The 22,929-nt window shown below is 39.7% G+C and overlaps 1 protein-coding gene across 8 annotated transcripts in view; it reads right to left on the bottom strand.

Annotated features, from left to right (window-relative positions):
* Positions 1 to 7,307: 7,307 nt before the first annotated feature.
* Positions 7,308 to 22,929, bottom strand: part of RCBTB2 (RCC1 and BTB domain containing protein 2) — a 39,952-nt gene continuing 24,330 nt past the window's right edge. For 4 of the 8 annotated variants that reach the window (XM_063102090.1, XM_063102089.1, XM_063102087.1 and 1 more), the window contains 5 exons: positions 19,674 to 19,864; positions 19,038 to 19,164; positions 17,418 to 17,557; positions 14,308 to 14,438; positions 7,308 to 8,542 (listed from right to left, as the gene is read on the bottom strand). In XM_063102090.1, the coding sequence (XP_062958160.1) occupies positions 8,402 to 8,542; positions 14,308 to 14,438; positions 17,418 to 17,557; positions 19,038 to 19,164; positions 19,674 to 19,864 (730 nt within the window). In that variant the 3' untranslated portion in view covers positions 7,308 to 8,401. Of the gene's footprint in view, positions 8,543 to 10,672; positions 10,748 to 14,307; positions 14,439 to 17,417; positions 17,558 to 19,037; positions 19,165 to 19,673; positions 19,865 to 22,929 lie in introns of those variants that run through there. The other 4 variants (XM_063102093.1, XM_063102091.1, XM_063102092.1 and 1 more) reach the window with 2 other exon arrangements.

The following is a 22,929-nucleotide window of genomic DNA, read 5'->3' on the forward strand; positions in this document are numbered from 1 at the left end:
ATCAGATGAGTGGATACGGAAAATGTGGTACATGTACACAATGGAATACTACTCAGCTATAAAAACGAATGAAATACTGCCATTTGCAACAACATGGATGGACCTTGAGAGAATTATATTAAGTGAAACAAGTCAGGCACAGAAAGAGAAATACCACATGTTCCCACTTATTGGTGGGAGCTAATAATTAATATATAAATTCACACACACACATACACACGTACACACACAAACCGGGGGGGGGGGGGAGAAGATATAACAACCACAATTATTTGAAGTTGATACAACAAACAAACAGAAAGGACATGGTTGGGGGGGAGGTGGGGAGGGAGAAGGGAGGGAGGTTTTGGTGATGGGGAGCATTAATCAGCTACAATGTATATCGACAAAATAAAATTTAAAAAAAAAATAAAATAAAATAACCAAAATTAGAAATGAAAAAGGCGATATTACAACTGATTCATCTGAAATACAAGGAATCATTCGAGACTACTATAAACAACTATACGCCAACAAATTTGAAAATCTGGAGGAAATGGATAAATTTCTGGACACACACAAGCTCCCAAAACTGAACCGTGAAGACGTAGAAAATTTGAACAGACCAATAACAATAAAGGAGATTGAAGCTGTTATCAGAAGGCTCCCAACAAAGAAAAGCCCAGGACCAGATGGATTCACAGCAGAATTTTACCAAACATTCAAAGAGGAATTGACACCGATTCTTTACAAACTATTCCAAAGATTGAAATGGACGCAAATCTCCCAAACTCATTCGATGAAGCAAACATCATCCTGATACCAAAACCAGGTAAAGATATAACCAAAAAAGAAAACTACAGACCGATATCCTTGATGAATATAGATGCTAAAATCCTCACTAAAATACTAGCAAACAGAATACAGCAACACATACGTAAAATTATTCATCACGATCAAGTGGGATTCATCCCAGGGATGCAAGGTTGGTTCAACATACGCAAATCAATAAATGTGATACACCATATTAATAAACTCAAACACAAGGACCATATGATCATCTCTATAGATGCTGAAAAAGCATTTGATAAAGTTCAGCACTCATTCATGACAAAGACCCTCTATAAGTTAGGTATAGAGGGAAAGTATCTCAACATAATTAAAGCCATATATGACAAACCCACTGCCAATATCATCCTGAATGGGCAAAAGCTGAAAGCTTTTCCTTTAAGAACAGGCACTAGACAAGGATGCCCACTCTCACCACTCCTATTCAACATAGTGTTGGAAGTACTAGCCAGAGCAATCAGAGAAGAGAAGGAAATAAAGGGCATCCAGATTGGAAAAGATGAAGTCAAACTGTCCCTGTTTGCAGATGACATGATCCTATATATCAAACAGCCTAAAACCTCTACAAAAAAACTGTTGGAATTGATAAATGATTTCAGCACAGTAGCAGGATACAAAATCAACACACAAAAATCAGTAGCATTTCTTTTCTCCAATAGTGAACATGCAGAAGGAGAAATCAAGAAAGCCTGCCCATTTACAATAGCCACCAAAAAAATAAAATACTTAGGAATTGAGTTAACCAAGGAGGTGAAAAATCTCTATAATGAGAACTACAAACCACTGCTGAGAGAAATTAGAGAGGATACAAGAAGATGGAAAGATATCCCATGCTCTTGGATTGGAAGAATCAACATAGTGAAAATGTCCATACTACCCAAAGTGATATACAAATTCAATGCAATCCCCATCAAAATTCCAAAGACATTTTTCTCAGAAATGGAAAAAACTATCCAGACATTTATATGGAACAATAAAAGACCACGCATAGCCAAAGCAATGCTGAGCAAAAAAAATAAAGCTGGAGGCATAACACTACCTGACTCTAAGCTATACTACAAAGCTATAATAACCAAAACAGTACGGTACTGGCATAAAAACAGACACACTGACCAATGGAATAGAATAGAGAATCCAGAAATCAACCCACACACTTACTGCCATCTGATCTTTGACAAAGGCACCAAGCCTATTCACTGGGGAAGGGACTGCCTCTCCAGCAAATGGTGCTGGGATAACTGGATATCCATATGCAGGAGAATGAAACTAGATCCATACCTCTCACCGTATACTAAAATCAACTCAAAATGGATTAAGGATTTAAATATACACCCTGAAACAATAAAACTTCTTAAAGAAAACATAGGAGAAACACTTCAGGAAATAGGACTGGGCACAGACTTCATGAATACGACCCCAAAAGCACGGGCAACCAAAGGAAAAATAAACAAATGGGATTATATCAAACTAAAAAGCTTCTGCACAGCAAAAGAAACAATTAACAGAGTTAAAAGACAACCAACAGAGTGGGAGAAAATATTTGCAAAACATCCATCTGACAAAGGATTAATATCCAGAATATATAAGGAACTCAAACAACTTTACAAGAAGAAAACAAGCAACCCAATTAAAAAATGGGGAAAAGAGCTAAGTAGGCATTTCTCTAAGGAAGATATCCAAATGGCCAACAGACATATGAAAAAATGCTCAACATCACTCAGCATCCGGGAAATGCAAATCAAAACCACATTGAGATACCATCTAACCCCAGTTAGGATGGCTAAAACCCAAAAGACTCTGAACGATAAATGCTGGCGAGGTTGCGGAGAAAAAGGAACTCTCATACATTGTTGGTGGGACTGCAAAATGGTGCAGCCTCTATGGAAAATGGTATGGAGGTTCCTCAAACAATTGCAGATAGATCTACCATACGACCCAGCTATCCCACTGTGGGGTATATACCCAGAGGAATGGAAATCATCAAGTCGAAGGTATACCTGTTGCAGCACTCTTTACAATAACCAAGAGTTGGAACCAGCCCAAATGCCCATCATCAGATGAGTGGATACGGAAAATGTGGTACATCTACACAATGGAATACTACTCAGCTATAAAAACGAATGAAATACTGCCATTTGCAACAACATGGATGGACCTCGAGAGAATTATATTAAGTGAAACAAGTCAGGCAGAGAAAGAGAAATACCACATGTTCTCACTTATTGGTGGGAGCTAAAAATTAATATATAATTCACACACACACACACACACACACACACACACACACAAAAAAAAAAAAAAAACGGGGGGGGGAGAAGATATAACAACCACAATTACTTGAAGTTGATACGACAAGCAAACAGAAAGGACATTGTTGGTGGGGAGGGGGGGAGGGAGGGGGGGAGGGAGAAGGGAGGGAGGTTTTGATGATGGGGAGCAATAATCAGCCACAATGTATATCGACAAAATAAAATTTAAAAAAAAAAAAAAAAAGTGAGAAACAATAAAGTTATTTCAACCAAAAAAAAAAAAAAGACATTATTTTTGAATGCATGCAATTAAACCTACTGCCACAAGGAAAAAAAAAAAAAATTAAGCAGCCTTAATGACACTAAAATTTTTTAATCTGTATGACAGAGCACTGACCTCTTCTGTGAGAGTAATTTAGTATTCCAATGATTAAATGCTCATTAAAATAAAAGGAATAAGTTCCAATTCATATATGTATTTACTTTTCATTACAGTTTTCTGATACAAATAGTGGTACGGTGGGGGGACCCTACATAACTAATTCTATTATCATCTGGATGATTTCAAAGAAACTTACTTTTAGAAACATATTTTTGTCCCTCATTTTAAGGCCAATATAGTATACACAGCATGGATAAAGGGTCAATAGAATTTTCCTTTGGTCTAAATAGATATTTTACAGGACAACTTGAAACCTTGCCTCTAGAATTATTAAGTTTCTACCATGACTATAGCTTCTTAAATAGAAATATATTATGGAACACTGTTTAATGTCTAAAAGGATTAAAACAAGCTCTTTCAATATGAAGCTGAAATAGTCATCTGTTCTCATAAATTCTCTTGTGTGTCCATTATTTTAGGACTGTATTTATGTATTAGTATTGACATATGTGATAATGAAAATTTAATATGAAAGGTTAAATTTATTGCACAGGCCAACATCAGTTACTTCCTAAATAGAAAATGTTATGATTTTCAGCTTAATTTACTTAGAAAATCAGTAAAGTTTATATGTCTATGTTTTGGCAAAGACTGAATTAAAAATAATAGTAAGGTATGATTTTTTCTTTATCTTCACAATTCTCCCAACAGAAAGAGGAAGGCTAATAAGATAGACAAGATTACACAGCTGTAGGCTTCTCTTCATTATCTGTGGTTAAGAATTCTGCCTCTAAATAAAACTCTCCATGTTATGGTCAAAATGACTGGCAAGTTACAGTGGTTCTAGACTGAAGATCGTGTTTAGCATTCTTAATCCTTGCTTTTTAAAATGAATTAAATGGTATCTTCACAAATCTCATCAGCAATGAGGACACTACTTCATTCCTATAAAATGTTCACCTTTCTCTTTGGAAGTTAGAGTAGAATTATATAGGAAACACTAAAACACTGAACTTCCTTGTGGGAGCAAGAGAGAAAACTTAAAGACAGAAAATCTACGATAAATTTGTGTAACAGAAAGGATCCATTAATTTCTGATGTAGTGTCATTCTGAAAATGTACCTTTTTTCCTCACATTATCACTAATAATAACAGCAGGCTTTTCTGAGGCTCTTCAAACACTCATCTGTTAGAAAGAAAGAAAGGAAATCTTTTTCCTTCCCATAGGAGTATCAATGGCAAGCCTCTCCTCAAAGATCAGAGAGAAGGCATGTTTTTTCAGACAGATGTATCCACACCCTGGGCTCATCTGTCATCTCTCAGACTGGTCTAAAATTAGCTCTTCCTTATTGTTTGGAGTCATAAGTTTTAAGTGCTAAACCATTGATTCTCATCCTTGGCTGAACATCAAAATTATTGTGGAGCGTTTTTACTATACTGAATTAGAATCCTTGAATCTGTGTTCTGTAAAATTCCCACAGATTATTCTGTTGTGCCCAGAGATACAAAGCACTGACATACATAACAGTGCAAACCTACATACAGCAAAGATTAGAAAATCTGGGTAAAAATCCAGAGCAATAACTTATATTTTAGCAGTATGGCTATTGACCCATTGTGGAGTTTGGTAAAGTCTATTTTTCATCCCTTGATAAACTTATCTGTTCCCCTTTAAGTGTTCCAATTTTTATACGAAATGAATAAAAGAAAAGGGCACTAAGGAGCTTCAGAAGACCCTGTCAGAAATAAGTGAGGAAAAGGAAAACAAGGTTTTGAAAGACACTGTGAAGCTGAAAAGCCTAGTTACAGCTAGTAGAGAGGTGAAGAAAAAAGATCAAAGAAATGAAGACTGACTGTGGTTGTCTAATGGCCAGGACTGATAGCTATAGTGTACTTCGCGTGTCTGAATGTTTCTGTGCTGGATAAAATAGCAAATCTATCAAAAAATGGTGGGGGGGGAGGTATATGGCTGACTTTTAAAATAACAAGTGAATAAGAATATACTGTTCCCAAAACAGGATTCTGATTTAGAACTAGAGGTGTCCAGACTCCTTTGCCTCTACTAGATTAGGTCTGCAAAAAAATGGATAAGCAATTTGTCAGAAAGAAAAATTCAAAAAGTGACCTTAACAAGAGAATGAAAAGACAAGCCACAGACTGGGAGAATATATTTACAAAAGACACATCTGATAATACATCTGGATTGCACCCAAAATATACAAAGAACTCTTAAAACTCAACAATATGAAAACTCAAGTGGGCTAAAGACCTGAACAGACACTTCACCAATGAATATATACAGATGGCAAATAAGCATATGAAAAGATGCCGTACAGCATATGCCATAAGAGAAATGCAAATCAAAACAATGAGATACCACTACACACCTCTTAGAATGGCCAAAATCTGGAACACTGACAACAACAAATGCTGACAAGGACATGGAGCAACAGGGACTTTCATTCATTGCTGGTGAAAATGCAAAATGGTGCAGCCACTTTGGAAGACAGTTTGGTGGTTTCTTATAAAATTAAACATATTCTTACTATATGATTCAGCAATCACTCTCCTTCATATTTACTAAAGGAGTTGAAAACTTAGGTTCACACAAAAACTGTACATGGATGTTTATAGCAGCTCTATTCATAGTTGCCAAAACTTGGAAGTAACCAAGATGTCCTTCAGTAGGTGAATGGATAAACAAACTGGCACACCCAGACACTGGAGTATTATTCAGCATTAAAAAAAATGGGCTATCATGCCATGAACAGATATGGAGGAAACTTAAATGCAGATTAGTAAGTGAAAGAAGCCAATCTGAAAAGGCTACATACTCTATGATTCCAACTATATTCTGTAAAAGGTAAAATTATGGAGACAGTAAAAAAGATTAATGATTGCCAGAGGTTGAGGGGAAGGAGAGTGGGATGAATAAGTGGAGCACAGAGGATTTTTAGGGCAATGAAACTACTCTAGGATACTACAGTGGCAGATCCATGCCATTATTCATCTGTCCTAATCCACAGAATGTACACCACCAGGAGTGAACCATAATGTAAAGTATGGACTCTGGGTGCTGATGTGTCAACATAGGTTCATCAGTTGTACAAACATCAGTCCCACTCTGGTGGGAAATGTTGATAATGGGGGAGACTATGCATGAATGGGCGTGGAGGATATATGGGAAATCGCTGTATCTTCCTCTAACTTAACTTTTGCTGTGAACCTAAAACTATGCTAAAAAAATAGTCTTAAAAAGCGACCTCACCAATGAAGAGCAGTCAAAGGCAATAATATGAACAGTACGTTGTTTATAAACCATTTATGTTTTAGTGTGGGCTTTGCTATGAGATCTTATCTGAGTAACTGCTTTAAAAAACAAGCGTAACTAAGGTATATATACACAATGGAATACTACTCAGCTGTTAAAAAAATGATGTGCTATCATTTGCAGCAGCATGGATGGAACTGGAAACCATCATGTTAAGTGAAGTAAGTCAGTCACAAAAAGACACATACTGCATGATATCACACATGTGGAATCTAAAAAAAAAAAAAAAATTCCCTTAGAAGTAGAGAGTAGAATAATGGTTACCAGAGATTGGGAGGTGGGGAGAAGGGAAGGGGTGGACTAACGAATACAAAACTCTGCTATCTATCCTAAGTGAATCATTATGCAGCATATCCAAGTACTGAAACAACACACAAATAGATGTTAAAATTAAAAAATAGAAAGTGTATAATATATCAAATGGACTTATGTACATGTTAGAGACATGAGGTTGATATAATTTTGCTGCTGCTTAGGGATTAAAAAACCCAACTCATCTGTTATCTGCAAATAAACACTTTATTATCAAACAGTTCAGCATCAGAACAAGATTTCTAATTCCAAAGGGTTTTTTTTAATATAATATATTGTGAGGTACGTATTAGAAGAATCTGATGCTACTGTCCATTCCAGTTTCCTTTTTTGCAATTAGGTAACTTGTTTTGATCTAAAAAGTATAAATTTATCTCATTGTTGTTTATGCTGTCCATGAAATGTATTAGTTCCTTTTCAGCTTGTACTTTATAATTATACTAGTGCCAGGTTATGAGACCTGTTTTACAGTGACATAAAAGTCAATTACAAGAAAAACACAAAATATTTTTACTTATGTAAGCAAATCCCTCTTAACACAAAGAAAAGCAAAGGACCTTATGCAGTGATGTAAGGCAGATGAGCCCTGATATAATATTCATTCAAAGATAATCCTTCATATTCAGTAATCTCATATGAGAAATTAACAACTCAGAGTAAACAGAAAATTAAAGTTAGCCCTTGGACCTCTGACCATTGCCAAGGCCTTTTGTGAATTCAAATTAATGCTCTAAATTAGTCACTATTTCTCAGAATGACATACCAGAAGAATAGGAACCTCAATCATTAAAGGCTGTTTTTAATTTATTTTGTGAAGTTATTCCTTCATCCAGTGTTATACAAATAAAGCTGTTCTCAGGGCATATTTAAGATTTATGTTAGGTTAATTGAGTGCCTACTATATGCAAGGCACTGTGCTGGATGCTGAAAATGTGGTAGGGATAGCATTCATTGTCAAGCTATCCATGTAGTATCAGCTAGCTGAATAATGGAACATTTGGCCAGAATAGCATATATTGAGGCCAGGTATCCAATTTAAGTGACTCAGAAGAGGAAATGGTAAATATAAGATGTTTTAAAATTTTTTCCTTGAACTTACTCACATATGATCAAAGCATTCACTGCTTTCTGTATAAACTTTGGATTTGGGCAAATAGAGAAGACTGACCACCATCCTTCTTTTGACAGCATTCAGCCAAATGGAGTTCATCATAAACACTATAAAAGAGAAGTTATTCATCTCTGGCTTTCGCAGAGGAAATGGGAAGGCTCAAAAACTTTCCTTTCCTTCAAGGGGCATCAATTTTTAAAGGCTCCAACTCTGCTTGCTTTGCTGATAAAGTTCTTCAGGAGATCATGGTCCATTTCTGCAAAGCCTGAAGTTTGTGTTACTACAGTCAGATGATTTATGCAAAACCTGAAGCAGAATTCTTCTAAATCCTAGGAACAACAACAAAAATGGTTAAATAAGTTTGTTTTCCAATAGCAATGCAACATAACATGAAAATTCCTAAAACAAGTCAGCAAAGAAAAAGGATTTGATAGCCAATAGGAGGAAATGTTGGTATGGCAATACCTAAAGAAGAGTTATAAAAACTGTATTAGTAAATAAGAATTCATGCTTGTAAAAACGTAAATAACACAGACTAAAAATGTTCGAGTTCCCTCATACCAACCAATGTAAAGAATCTGGCTTTTTCTTCCAAGAATTAGGCACCTAAGTATACAAATTCTTTGGTATCTTTTTCTAGTGATGGTACTTGTATTGTTCGTTCTACTGTCAATATTTGTTAAATCCTTACACTCTTCTTTTATATTCCACTAGGTGCTTTAAATATTTCTACCTGTAAAGAGTTTATAGAAAAAAAAGAGTAAGCCAAAAAAAAAATAGTAATACTGGGGACACTGCTTCTCTTAAGTCATTAATAGGCCACTGCTTTTTTCCTTTGTGAGAAGACAAAGGATGGGATGGATGGATTTCATCACGCTACACATGCCTTCAATAATCTTAATGGGGAAAATGCTTTGAAGAACTCGTGACTTTCAAGGGTCTCTGGTAAGAGAAACTCTATAGATTGGTGTTTTCTGGCTTATTGCAATGCACTCTGGGCCAAAGAATAATCCTGTAGTAAGTTTCTCGACCAGAGCTGCAAACTTGAGAATCAGAATGAAGGTGGCCAGATGCTTTTTTGGCTCCAGAGAGAAGTGAGGCCAGCCTGCTGACACCTCTGATATGCCTCAGATTCTGGGCTATGCTGCCATCTGACCCTGCACAAGGTTCTGCCAGGTGGTGGTGGATTGTTACAGCTTCCTCTCTCTGTCGCTGAAGCTCATTTATAAAAAATAAAGCCCAAAATAATTTCCAAGCAATTATATATGCACATGCACACTATACGCTTGTTTTTCTTTAGACACATAAGTTATAGCAAATGCTGAAAATAAAAAAATAGACTAAAAATTAGCAGTACTGATAGCCGTGCAAATGTACACACAAACCTACACTAATTTCCTTTTAAAAAAGAAACACACTACATAAGGAAAACATATTTCTTTCTTTTTTTCTGACCGGTAAGGGGATCGCAACCCTCGGCACGGTGTTGTCCCCACCACGCTCAGCCAGCTCACCGGCCATCCCTATATAAGATCTGAACCCGCGGCCTCGGTGCTACCAGCACCGCACCCTCCTGAGTGAGCCACGGGACCGGCCCTTTATTTAATTTCTGAACACAGCCAAGCAGGCTGCTAGGGTCACACTGGCAGTATGACATGTCTCAGACTCAGGTAAGTCCTCAATGATAAAATGGGGAAATTCACACCCACTCGGTATCATAGCATGTTACTAGACATAAAAATGTTAAAATAACTCGCTTAAATTTTTAGAGATGACATTCATACCTATACCACACACATTAAAGCATGTCTGGAGAGAGGTGGTTAGGCAGTTTGAAGTCTCATAGATCTGGAAAGCATCAATAAAGTTGCTAATTAATGGGAGAACAAAAGGACCCTAAGAAGTTATCACTTGGAGCTATCCTTCACTTTCAAGAATGGCAACTTCCTATAATCATTAAATAAGGGCGGGACTTGGAAAGAGTTCCTATGACTCTTAAGAATTCAGTTAAGTTGGCATAGGGTGGTGGTATTGGTAATAAGGGAATTCTGTCCATGTAAAACAAGTGCTCATTATTTTTCTTTAAAAGAATTATACTGTACATTAAATGCTAGTACTTTATATGGCTTCATTTTAAAAATAGGGCCCTTAGTTATGTCCTGAAATCCAACCACATTTCCCTCATTCTTTCATTCTCCTGCACAACTCTCATACTTTCTCCCCTTAAACCCCAATATCCCCTCACTCATCCTCTCTCTAAGCTAATTTGACTCCCTAATTTGATTCACTGAGAAAAGAGAAGAGAACCTCCACAAGCTCTTTCCACATTATCTCCTCACCTGCCTGCATGTCTGCCCGACTCTGGATGAACGGTCATGATCCTAAGTGAGGCAGGCCCCTCACTTTTTCACTAGATCTCAGTGCTCTACCTACACAGGGACCACACTCTAGCAACTGTCCCCTGCACCATCAACTTGTCCACCTTTACTGGATCATTTGCATCACTATACAAACATGCTTCAATTTCTTTCATCCTAAAAAAGTAAAAAATAGGTTTTACCTTGAATGCCCCTCCAATCTCTCTTTATATCTTTATTGTAAAATTACTGGGGAAGGTTGCCTCTATTCCCCATTTCCAATGCCTCTGCTTCCATTCTCCAAGCAGACTTGACCCTTCACAGTGTCGAAACTCCTAGCCGAGGTCATCCACGCCGTTCTCATTGCCAAGTTCACTCATCAGTTCTCAGCTCTCACCTTGACTCACCAGCAGTATCTGCCATGGCTGATCCATGTTCTCTCCCAGCTTCCAGGACACAGTTTCATGGTTTTTCTCTTACATCCCTGCTCACTCCTGTTTAGTCTTCTTTGCTGGTGTCTCCTTACCTCCTTGGCCTTTACACCTGGAGTGCCTAGGGCTTCATCCTCAAACCTGTGTCTCATGTCACAGTCTTATAGCTTTAAATACATTTCTCTCTGAACTCCGGATCTGTTTATCCAACTTGCTTATTAGACACTTTCATTTGGACGTTTAATAGACATAACATACTTAACATATTCGAATTCCTGATATTTTCCCCAAAATGCTGTTCCTTCCAGTCTTCCTTATCTCAATAAATGACAATTTAACCCTTTCAATTGCTCAGGCCAAAAACCTTGGAGTCATCCTTAAGTTTTCTTTTTTTCCTTACCCTGTATCTCATCCATTAGCAAATCTTGTTGCCTCTACCTTCAAAAATAAAATCCCTTTTCACCATCCCCACAGCTAATAACTTGGACCAATCTGCCATCATCACTTACCAGACTATACAGCCTACTGACTAACCACCCTCCTTGCTCCACACACTTTTCTCAGCACAGCAGCTAGAATGATTATTTTCATGTAGGTGAGATCACACCTGCTCTTCTCCAAACCCTCCAAAGGCTGACTCAGGCTAGAATTCAGATTCCTGAAACCTGGTTGCTGGGTCTGCAGGCCCTCCCTGCCTCCCCACACGCCACTCTCCACCGCACCGTCCCCTGCCTTCATCCACCACCTTCATTCTATCTCTGCTCCATGCACACCGATCTTGCTGGTCCTCGAGCTCCCCACTCACATCCCTCAAGCCTTTGCTCTAGTCACCTTCTCAGTGACACCCTCCTTCCCTGACCACTCTCTTTAAAATTCCAACTTCAGTCTCAGCCTGGCACTCCCTCTCTCTCTTCCCTAGCTTACTTTGTTCCATATCATCTAACATCTGACATACTATATATTGTATTCATTTATTTACTTATTATCCGTCTCCCTTCACCAGAAAGTTCCACGAGGACACAGACTTTGGTCCGTTTTGTTCACTTGCTGTACTTTTAACTCCTAAAACTGCCAGGCATATAATAGATACTCAGTGAATATTTACTGAATCAATGAATGAACACTGCTGATTTTAAAACAGAACTGTAGTTAAATGTGTGGTTCTGAAATGTGTCCAATCTTGGATTGCATTCCAGCTTTGCAATTTACTAGCTTGCTAAAATTACTTAATCTCTCTGAGCTTCAGTTTTCTCATTTGTAAATTGAGACTGATAATAATGCCTGTATCTTATAAGGTTGTTTTAAGGAGTAAATGAGACATAAACTGTGCTTAGAATAATCCCTGGTTCATATTAATTATGTACTAAATGGCAGTCTAGCATGAGGGATAAAAATTTGCTGAAAGAGCCTGTTTCTTGCTTGATTATTAGGGTCAAATCAAATATGCTGTTCTTTATTTATAAAAACTCTTTTATTAAGTATACAAACAGTCTATTTTACTTGTAGTCTATGATACTAATTTAGGGTATAACAATTAGCTGGACAGGCTGTAGGAAAATAGTGTCTCTATAGGCAAAGTTGAACATTCATTAAACAAGTACTTAATGAGAACCTACTAAGTGTCAGACACTATCCTAGGCACTGGGGATATGGCTGTGAGCAAAACAGAGTCTCTGCCATCCCTCAAGGAGCTCACTTTCTAGAAAACAGGGGACTGGAAGGTAACCACACAGATAATTCACATAAATGGGGAATATGAAAAAGTCTTAGAAATGAAGCCACCATCTTGACATCTAAGATAGCGCTCTGGAGTCCAGGGTTATCACCATGACTTTAAAGAACAAACTCTAGGAAAACACAAAGGTTTTGTTTGGCCAAGAAACATTTTTCATGTTATAAGCCCCCAATATATTATTACCTGGATATAAGACAAAGATTCACTGTACTTTTAAATGTCAGTGTTCAAGGTAGGTAAGATTTTGTTTTTTTAATGTTAAGTGAAAAAAAATCTAGACTTCAAGTACCGAGAGATATGTACATAATGTGACCTAGAAGGAACATCAGAAGTTTATGTGTGAAAGTGGTAATGTTCTCTGGCTGATGAATCATCGCCTTCCTCACACTTCTTATATTTTCCAAATTTTCTTTAATAAGCATATTGTTATTTACATAGCAGAAATAAAGTTATAACCTTTTTTCCACTAAAAGGTCTCTTTTTTTTTACCAAAGAAGAGGATATCCTTATACCGAAAGGAAATTGAAGAAGTTATGGACTGTTTCCTAAAGATTTAGCTCTAAGATGGGTTTTCTTCACTTTCTTTATTGTCATAACAATACATGGTCGCTGTAGAAAGTTCAGAAAAAACAAGCAAAGAGAAGGAAATAAAAATCTTCCATAATCCTACCATCCAGTGATAACCATTAACCATAATTTTCGGTCTTTTTTTCTATGTAGAAAATGAATTTTGGTCTTTTTTAATTCAGCTATTTTTACTTATTTAAAAAATAAAAAAATAGGATCATAGTTTTCACTTAATGATATACCTTGAATATCTGTATAATTTCATAGTATTAACATTTTGTAAAAAAACCTCTACCATTCACAGGCTTTTTCTAATTTTTCAACATTATAAACTGCTGCAGTAAACATTTTTCAAGGTAAATCTTTGTCCCAATTCATGATTACTTCCAAAAGATAAATTCCTATAAGTGAATTCCTTAGCTAAAGAATTACATCTTTAAGGCTTTTAATCTATATTATACCAAATTGCCCCCAGAACAACTGTACCAACTTGCACTCGGATCAGCAGTTTAGGAGAAGACCCATTATTCTGAGCCTATAGCATTTCTAAAAATATTCTCCAATTTGGCAAGTGAAAAATTACACCTTGTTTTCACTTATATTTTCCACTTAAATTTTTCATTTGTTCTTCAGTTCATTTTTTTCAAACTCATATTTTCTTTTTGTTTTTTACTATGATAAACTTGCTTCATTACATGTTGCAAATATTTTTCCCAGTATATCATTTACTTTCTCATTTTCTCTGTGGTATTTTTTGGTGCATGAAGTTTTTTATCTTTTGAAATCAGATCTATCAATCCTTTCCTTTTGTGGTTTCTGCCTTTGATGTCCATCCTAATATCATATAAATATTCACTTATTTTTTTCCTAGTACTTTTGTTACTTTATTTTATTCACATTAAATCTTTAATCTACCTAGAGTTTATTTTACTTTAAAATATGAAGCAGCCCTCTCACTTTCTTTTTTCCAGAAGGTCGGGTAGATGGGTGAACGCCTTTCTTACCTGAGCGTCATACTTCACAGCAGCGGAGAGCAGGGCAATGGCATTCTCTTCACAGATTCCTTGCTTGATAGTTTGCTGGCAGAGCTTTTTCAATCGATTTTCTCTATAAAATGTAGCCAAATCTAGCAATCCTGGTGGAAAGAAGTGTTTGTCAGGGGGAGTGATATCAAGCATCCTGATTTAAACTCGCTCAACCATTCAGAGATAACTTGGACAATGAACGTAATCTGCAGTGCAGCACCGTGTAAACAGAGCCTTACACAGTGACACTTTTGAGCGTATGGCTCTGCCTAAGAAGGTAGCCAAACTGAGCAAAGATAGTACACAGATAATTAGCTTTTGAAAAACAGGAGCACAGTGAAAGTGGCATTAGTATTTTTTCCTGGGAAAAAAAGAAAAGGTATGCACTCCTCTAATTACCCCTCCCCTGCCTTATCATATCTCCTTCTGGGTCATTCCCGTCAGCATACACACATGCGTGCAGTCATAGTGCCCGTCTTTAAAAAAACAAAAAGAAAAACCTGCCACGGATGCATGTCTGCCGCCTGCTTCCCTGTCTTATTTCACGGCAGCAAAACTCCTAGAATGAGTTGTCTGTATCTGCTGACTCCCTTTTCTTGCCTCCCATTCTCACCTCCAGCCATTCCAGCAGAACCTCACCCCCACCACTCCCTGAACTCACTCCTGAGGCTGTCATGAGTGGCTTGCTCAGTGCCAAACCCAAGTCGCTGGTTTCCTCTTCCTCAACAGTTACACGGAATCTGCTGTGCTGGATGATGCTCTCCTTCTAGGAACACTTCGTTACTTGCTTGTGTTTTTCTTCTCCTTAATTAGTTACTCCTCAGTTCTACTGGCTGGACCATTTGCTTGACTTCCAAATGTCTGAGTGCCCCACGGTTCAATTCTCAGACCCTTCTTTCACTTATTTCCCTAAGTAAGGTCCAGCCCCAGGGTTTTAAATACCATCTCTATCTGCTCATGAGTCCTGTTATATATTTCCTGTCATCTACTTTCAAATATTTCAGTGTAGAATGAGTGGTAGACATATGTAAGTGAATTTTAATCTACCCTGAGAGACAATATGAAGTACTCTCCTCAGGAATGGCTAATTAGCCTTGGAGTAATCTTATCTGTTTTCTGACGTTGCTATCTGAACCTTCATTAGAGGACTTGTTCGTTAGTATAAAGAATGTCAGAACCAGTTTGTCATTGGTGAAATAAGTGGTGTTCGGGATATGTGGCTTGGCTGGAAATACTGTGAGGCCTTCTGCCCCTGCATGAATGGGGTTCCAGCATCATGAGCACAGCAGTCCTACACCCCTGGCAGTGGCACATATACTAGGTCTACATTTAATCCCAGGTGGCCACCTGATGATCACAAGGTTAGCTGAATCCTGCTGCTAGAATATTGTCATGTCAGATCCACCTCAGGCTAACTTTCCATGCCTGAAGGACAGAGAGCTGAATTTCATCAGTCTTACCATACTAATTGTTTTTGTATCTGTCTGCTGTTAAGCTTTATAAATGTGGTAGAATTGGTTAGAAACTTGCTTTCGTATAACATAACAAATATTGTCAAAGTTATGGAAGAAAGGCCTATGGCCTACTGAAGGATACTGAAATCTGAAATCTTGAGAGTTGTAAATGGCTTTAATTGTTTTTGGTCAGTTCTCAACCACCTCCAAATTCATATCAACAACCCCAAAGGCTCCCCAAGCTTCAGACTCAGATATACAAGCATCACTGCACTGAGAGGTCCCTGCCACACTGGCTCTGCACCTCCTCCAGGCACATTCTTACCACAGGGTGCCCACTTCTAGACCACAATGTGGGGACCTAGGAACCTGATGTTCCCCGCCTAATTGGCCCTGAAGCCGGGTGTTTGGGTATTTCCTTCCTCTGGCAGACCACACCAGCAAGAGGTGGCCTAGGTTGGGAGAGCGTGGAGTTTGGACATGCAGGCTGGGGTGCCCACACACCCCTTGTGATGCAGGATGTGGCCACAAGCTGGAGGCCAGGGGTTGTTCCTTCCTGTGCCACTGCATTCTAGTACAGAACTCCAAGAAGTCCCACAACTCTAAATTCCAACTAAAACTCAAACCTGGCCCTTCAGTTCTTAATGAAGGAATAGTTTTAAAGGTAGGAAGATTGAATATATTTTATCTGAAGCTTGTTAGATCGAAGTAAAACTTTAACTTTTTAGACATATAGTATGTAGGCCTCCAACTGGGCTCTTTCCCAGGGCCCTGCAAGTGTAAGGAGTCGGTCTATAAAAAAACCTGCCCCTCAGATGTCTAATAAGCAGTTCAAACTCCTTTGACTTTTCAAAGTCAAAAGCAAAACCTACTGCTCTCCCTCTTCTCCTCTTACTGAATGGCACTTCCATTAACCAGCTACTCAGGCCAAACACCTCAGCGCAGCCATCCTTCTCTCTCCCTCACACTTCATGTTCCGTCTGTCCACAAATCCTATCAGCTCCATCTTTAAAACACATCCAGGATCTGATCTCTTTTCAACACTTTGCTGCCTCACCACTCTAACCCAGGATAAAGCATCGTGTCACACCTGAACCACCTTTTAAAACTAGTCACATCAGTCCTGGGGCAGAAGTTACCAGCTGCCTCTCCCCCCATGGCTCCTCCCCTCCCCCCCAGCATGCCCCCCGCCAAATCCATTCTTACTTTCTGCCAAAACCATAGGAGTTTTAGCTTAGCCATGGCCATGTGGAAATGCCCACTTTCCCCAGCCTCCTATGCAGGTGGGTGCAGCCTTGATCAACTGTGGTCCATGGTTTGAAATAAGTGGAACTTCCAGGATCCCTCCTCAGGAGACACTGGGATTTGTCCTGTGCCCCTTTGTCTCTGTCCCTTCCTCCATGCTGCTGACTGCAGTGCTCCGCAGTGGTGACGGTTTGGTATTTCATCTATTTCTTATCTATCCAGTCAACCTTTGTATGAAGTAGTAACAGGGGAAAAGAGTTTGGGTTCACACACACAAAAAGAACAACTTCTGTGATTACCCTCAGAGTGACTTTCTTTTAGGCTCTACAGAACCACCTCATCACTCACTGAACATTTTGCCAATTTCTTGGTAAAGTCTCTGGCAATTACCTACTGCCTCCTCAGGAGAAAGGCTGATGCTGTCTGTGTACAGGTATTCGAGGAAGGCTCGGTAAACTGGGTATGAAAATTCACTCATTTCTACAATATCATCCTCATTGTCTTCCAGTGAAGAACGAAAATGCTCGCACCTGAAGGAAGAAAAAAGCAGGTCAAGTCCCAGCTGCTGGGCCAGCTCCTCGGCTCCCTGAGGAGCACAGCCTTCTCTAGAAGCTGCACACCTCACATCCTTGACTTGGCTCCAAGGCACCTTGCTTCCTTTTCTGGCCTGAAGTTTTCAAGCAAGCCTCCATCCCACAGGGCTGTAGATGCTAACCTGCTGCTGCCGTGGGGGGCCCAGGCCACTGCCTCGACGGCCACGCTGGTGAACACAGTGCCAGGCTCCCTGGGATCTGTCTCACACCACATCCACACATCAGCACTTAGAGAATCAGTTGGTTCTATTTTTATATATCTGAGTAATTTTATTTCTTTACCCCTGTTATGGGTTGAATTACGTCCCCTAAAATTCTTATGTTGAAGTCCTAACATCAGTACCTCAGAATGTGACCTTAAAAACCCAAAGACCCTTTGGAAATAGGGTCTTTACAAAGGTAATCTGGTTAAAATGAGGTCATTAGGGTGGGTCCTAATCCAATATGACTGATGTCCTTACAAAAAGGGGAAATTTGGATACGGACATGCACACAGGGAGAACGCCATGTGAGGCCTGGAGTGAGTTAGGCTGCCACATGCCAAGGAGTGCCAGAGACTGTCTGCAGGCCACCAGAAGCTAGGACAGAGGCATGGAACAGATTCTCCCTCACAACCCTCGGAAGGCACCCATCTGGCTGACATTTGATCTTGGACTTCTAGCCTCCAGAAGAACTGTGAGACAAATTTCTGTTTTTTCAGCCCCCCAGTTTGTAGCACTTTGTTTCAGCAAACTGCTTCACTGCCCGTCCTTCATGAAGTTTTGAGTGCTACAGTGAGAGCAAACCAGTGCTGCACAGCCTGACCTCACTAAAGGGGAACTTGAGACTAAAATGCCGTAGTGAGTTTGTGATTCTTGGAAGTAGAATTTAAATATAAGTTGCACAACAACATAATGAATTTCAAAACTGTTATGCTGAAAGAAAGAAGCCAGGCACAAAAGAATGCATCTTATATCATTCCATTTATATAAACTTCTAGAAAATGCTAACTAATCTTTGGTGACAGAAAGATCAGAGGTTGCCTAGGGCTAAGGCATGAGGGATCTTTGAGGGGTGATGAGCCCAGCTCATCATAATCACTGGATGATGTTAAGGGAAGTTAACTTATGTCGAAGCAGAACACACTCACCAAGTGTTAGCTGGCTGCTCTCTAGAGCCAAGGTGGACAGACCATTTCCAAGCCCTGTAAAGGAAGGCCTACAGGACTGACCCCCTGCTAATAATACCCATGACCTGTATTACTTCTTATTGCATGTATGGTGTGTTGTCCCTGGCTATGTTACTCTCTAGAAAGGGCAAAAATGGCCATACATTTTTTCATCATTACTGAAGTGCCTAATGTAGTTCCTTAGCCATTTAGAATATAATTGTTGAATGAATGGATTTACTTCAATTCTCAGAATAAATGATTCCTTACCTAATTTTGAGAAGGACTTTATGTGCATAAATGTACTTTCCATCAACCAAAAACTTCAGGTCCGCGGTGTTTGGGTTGTCAAATTCCCTCTTCAGTGATTCGGCCACTGTGAGGTGGTCATCGGGTTCTAAGAGAATAACACAAATGCTCCTAGAGTTGTCTATAGACATGTTGAAAATGCAGGCTAGGCTATAGCACTGCTCTACGACATGAAAATACCAATCCCTCAAAATAACTGGCCAACTGAGCAACGCTACTCTCCCTAAACACGAATTTGCATCTCTGCAGTTATTACGGATAAGAACCTCTCATCTGCTTCTAATTCTGGCAAGACAACAACTAAAAAGTCCCAAACTACCTCACTAAATGAAAATTTCAAATGTTTGAGTAATTTTACTAGCAAATATAGTTTCCCAGTAAATTAAAAAGCAGTCAAATAAAATTACTTTTAATTTAGCAGGGGATTTTTTTGGATACTTTCAAGAAAATTAATCAAATTTGTTCCATCTCACAGGAGCCCATTAGAGGGAAATAAATTATAAGATACTGCATCTAACAAAGTCCTTACTATCATCCAAATGAAAGCACCAACTTCTCTTCCTAGTTTTCCAGCCATCCCCCAAATGGACAGCTCACCCACAGAGAGGAGGCGCCACGTGACGGCGGGCGTGGCAAAGCAGGCGAACACGTCGTCCGTGCAGGAGAAGTGGGTGAGGTGAGGTAGGATCACGGACTGGCCCCGGCACTGGCCCCACATGTACACGTTTCCACCCTGGGTCTTGGCGGCAGACGTGTGGGCAGAGTGACAGGCTGCGATCTCTACAATTCTGAATTCACAAACACACACCACATAAACACAGTAAATGGGGGAAGAAACAAGTTGATTCTCCTTCCCCTAGGTTTAACTGATTTGGGGCATCATAAACTTAATAATTTATAGAAGGGGCAGGCCTGAGAAGAGGAACAAAACAAAAAACAAAAACAAAAAAAAAACAACAAGACTTATTATACCTCGTCTCCTAAATTTTCAGGCACCAAACGGTTATGTACATTTAAGCCACACTTCAATGGCACTTATAACTCATCTTTGTTACCACTTCTAGCCAGTAGGCCTATAAAAATGTGCAATATCTTGTTTTGATATTCAAGTGTAATCCAAGAAAGCAGAGATACAAAAAAGTGAGTTACTTTTTTTTCTTAAAATATTACTTACTGAAAAAGATAATAAAGATTTGGGGTATCTTGACCCAGGGTCAATAAATATTTTAATCAAAACTTCTATTTTAGGGTTAAATGGAGCATGTTGTGGGTCATCCCAACTTATGCTGAAAAAGTACAATCAGTAATTCTATCTCACTGGACTGTATCATCTGGACCCCAAGAGATCAGTTTTCTAGGATCACCACATGATAAACCTAGGCGTAAGTTCATGACTGATGTGGAGGTAGTTATCAGAACATTTCCTAATGGAAAACACTGTTCTGTTGATTTTGAAGTAACTGTTTCTCTGTAAGAATAAGCCACCATAAAAGATTCAAAGAAGATAGTAAACTCTTCCTTTTACCCCAGGTGAGGTCCCCCACCTTGACTCTGCCACAGCAGGCACTGGTACAGCACCCGCCAAGACTTAGGCTCAGGACTTCAGAGTCATCTTTGACTTCTTCTCCCTCCTCATCTGCCACTTTTTTCACAATATCCAGTTAACAAATAACATGGATTCTTTGTAACATCTCCCATCGGCCACCACCATGGGTCAGACACACCCTGTATCTGGACACTGTCACAGGCGTCCCTTGCCTGAGACTTCTTTCCCCTGCCCCAAGTCACACAATGCTGGCAGGTTAACAATCCTCCTGAAACACCATTCTCATCAGTACATTCAAACTTGCAGTGGCTTCCCACAAGATAAAATCCAGACACGAGACATTAAGGCCCTCCATAATTTGGCTTCCACCTCTGTCCAGCCTTCTCTGAAGTCACTTTGGTCCGTATACCCTCTGTTCCAACAATCACATGTATTTACTGCTGCTCAATGTCTTTATTCATGGTTAAAGTCCTTGCTCAGGAATGTTCTTTCTCTCTGCCTTACAAACGCTGCCATCTTGTAAGGCCCCATTCAAACGGCCTGAGGTGAAGCGGTCTCTCGCTTACTCGAGCTCTTGCAGCACTTCCTGCCCACACCACTCCAGCCTGCCCTGCTCTTCTTTCAGGTGGATAAGTTCCACCTAGTCAGCTAGATTACAAGTTCCTGGCAGGCCGAATCACTGGCTTATTTCTCTCTCTGTAAGCACACAACACGGCGCCTTACTAAATACAACCTGTAGGTCATTTTATTAACTAATTGGGGAGGACTCAAAAACACAGAGCAACTGATGGTTGTGTAAGACCCCACTGACCAAGGGTTAGCAATTAAAGGGTGGGGAGGTTCCTGCTCTGCCTCCTCTAATTGGACGTTTCCCAGTCAAGGAGGGACAGTGGTCATCATCCAACCTGGAAACGGTTGTGCTAATCCCCGCAGAAGGCGGAGACATACTGTCTTCAGGTGCAGCCCAAGTGGTTAAACTAACTGGCTTATTGGAGGACAGAGCTCTTGAAAACCACCCATGAGTATCAGAGGAAAAGAGGCTGTGGTGTGACACAGCAGAGAGCCCGGGCTTTGGAGTCACACGGTCCTAGGTTTGAGTCCCAGCTCTACCGCTAGGCTGTGTGACTGTGGGAATGTCACTCAGCCTCTGGGAGCCTCAGTTTCATCACACTGCAGGGCTAGTGTGAGAATTAAGTGATAAAATGTTAAGCACCCAGCACAATGTCCAGTGTGTAGGTGATAGCATAACAATAGAGGTTTCTTAAAATGCTGAGGAATAGTAATAATATTAAGTGACAAAGCCTCCCTTAGGTAGAGACTAAACATTTCTAATGATCAATTCAGATTAGTAAGACCTTCACTAGAAGAGTCCTTTCCTGACATTTGCATGGTTAAGTCAGTCAACTGGGTCCATCCTCTAATCCACGCTGTGCAAAAGAGCCTGGCCAGATGCGGGTAAACACCATTCTCCACAACAAACTTCTAAAAAATGGGAGAAGGAAGTAGAAAAAAGACATCTATTCAAAGAAAAATACATGCACTGTTAGCATCTGTGTACTGGCAAGCCTCACATGTTACAGCGAATGTGAGGGGAGCACATTGGTCTTAGGCGGCTTCATGTGGTGGGCAGGACATGGGCTCCAAGTTAGACGGTGGCTGGTAGAGGCCAAGTTGCTTAAATTGTTATAATCAGTTTTATCATCTTTAAAAAAAAAAAGGTGGGGGAAGCAGGATACGGGGAAGCAATTATCTCATAGGTTTGTGATATAGAATAAATGAAATAGGAACCCAATACAGCTGGGCAAAAACGGCTTCTTTCCATGAATAAAATGTTTGACAGCTGCTGCAGGAACTGCTGGGTCTGCCCTCAGGAGCTCATAATTTAGCTGAAGGCAGAAGTCACAGACCTGTGACACTGCAAACAACTCCCAAATAACCTCAAAGCGTGACACTGCCAAGAGTTCTGGTGAGTAAGGGAAAATACCTGGGGACTCCTCAGGGAGTATTTAAAGTAAAAGGAAGCCTCCTGGGCCATGCGGGCTTTGGATTTGTCAAGGAAATTTGCCAAGAGCGTAGGAGGCAGAGGGAAGGGTGGAGCAAACATGCAGGCAGGGGAAAGGAGCAAGGCTGGAGAGAGGTGTCCCATTAGAAGGGCCTCGCTGGAGCAGATGGGCACTCTGGGGACAGAGGGCAATGAGGTTTGCAGGAGCAGTGGTATCAGTCTTCAAGCCAAGGCTGAAGAGCCCAGATTTGATCTGATGTGATAGGAGAATGGGAAACAGGGCCACGATGTGATGAAAACGGTGT

Source organism: Cynocephalus volans, chromosome 7 (assembly GCF_027409185.1).
Source record: "Cynocephalus volans isolate mCynVol1 chromosome 7, mCynVol1.pri, whole genome shotgun sequence".
Classification (NCBI taxonomy): domain Eukaryota; kingdom Metazoa; phylum Chordata; class Mammalia; order Dermoptera; family Cynocephalidae; genus Cynocephalus; species Cynocephalus volans.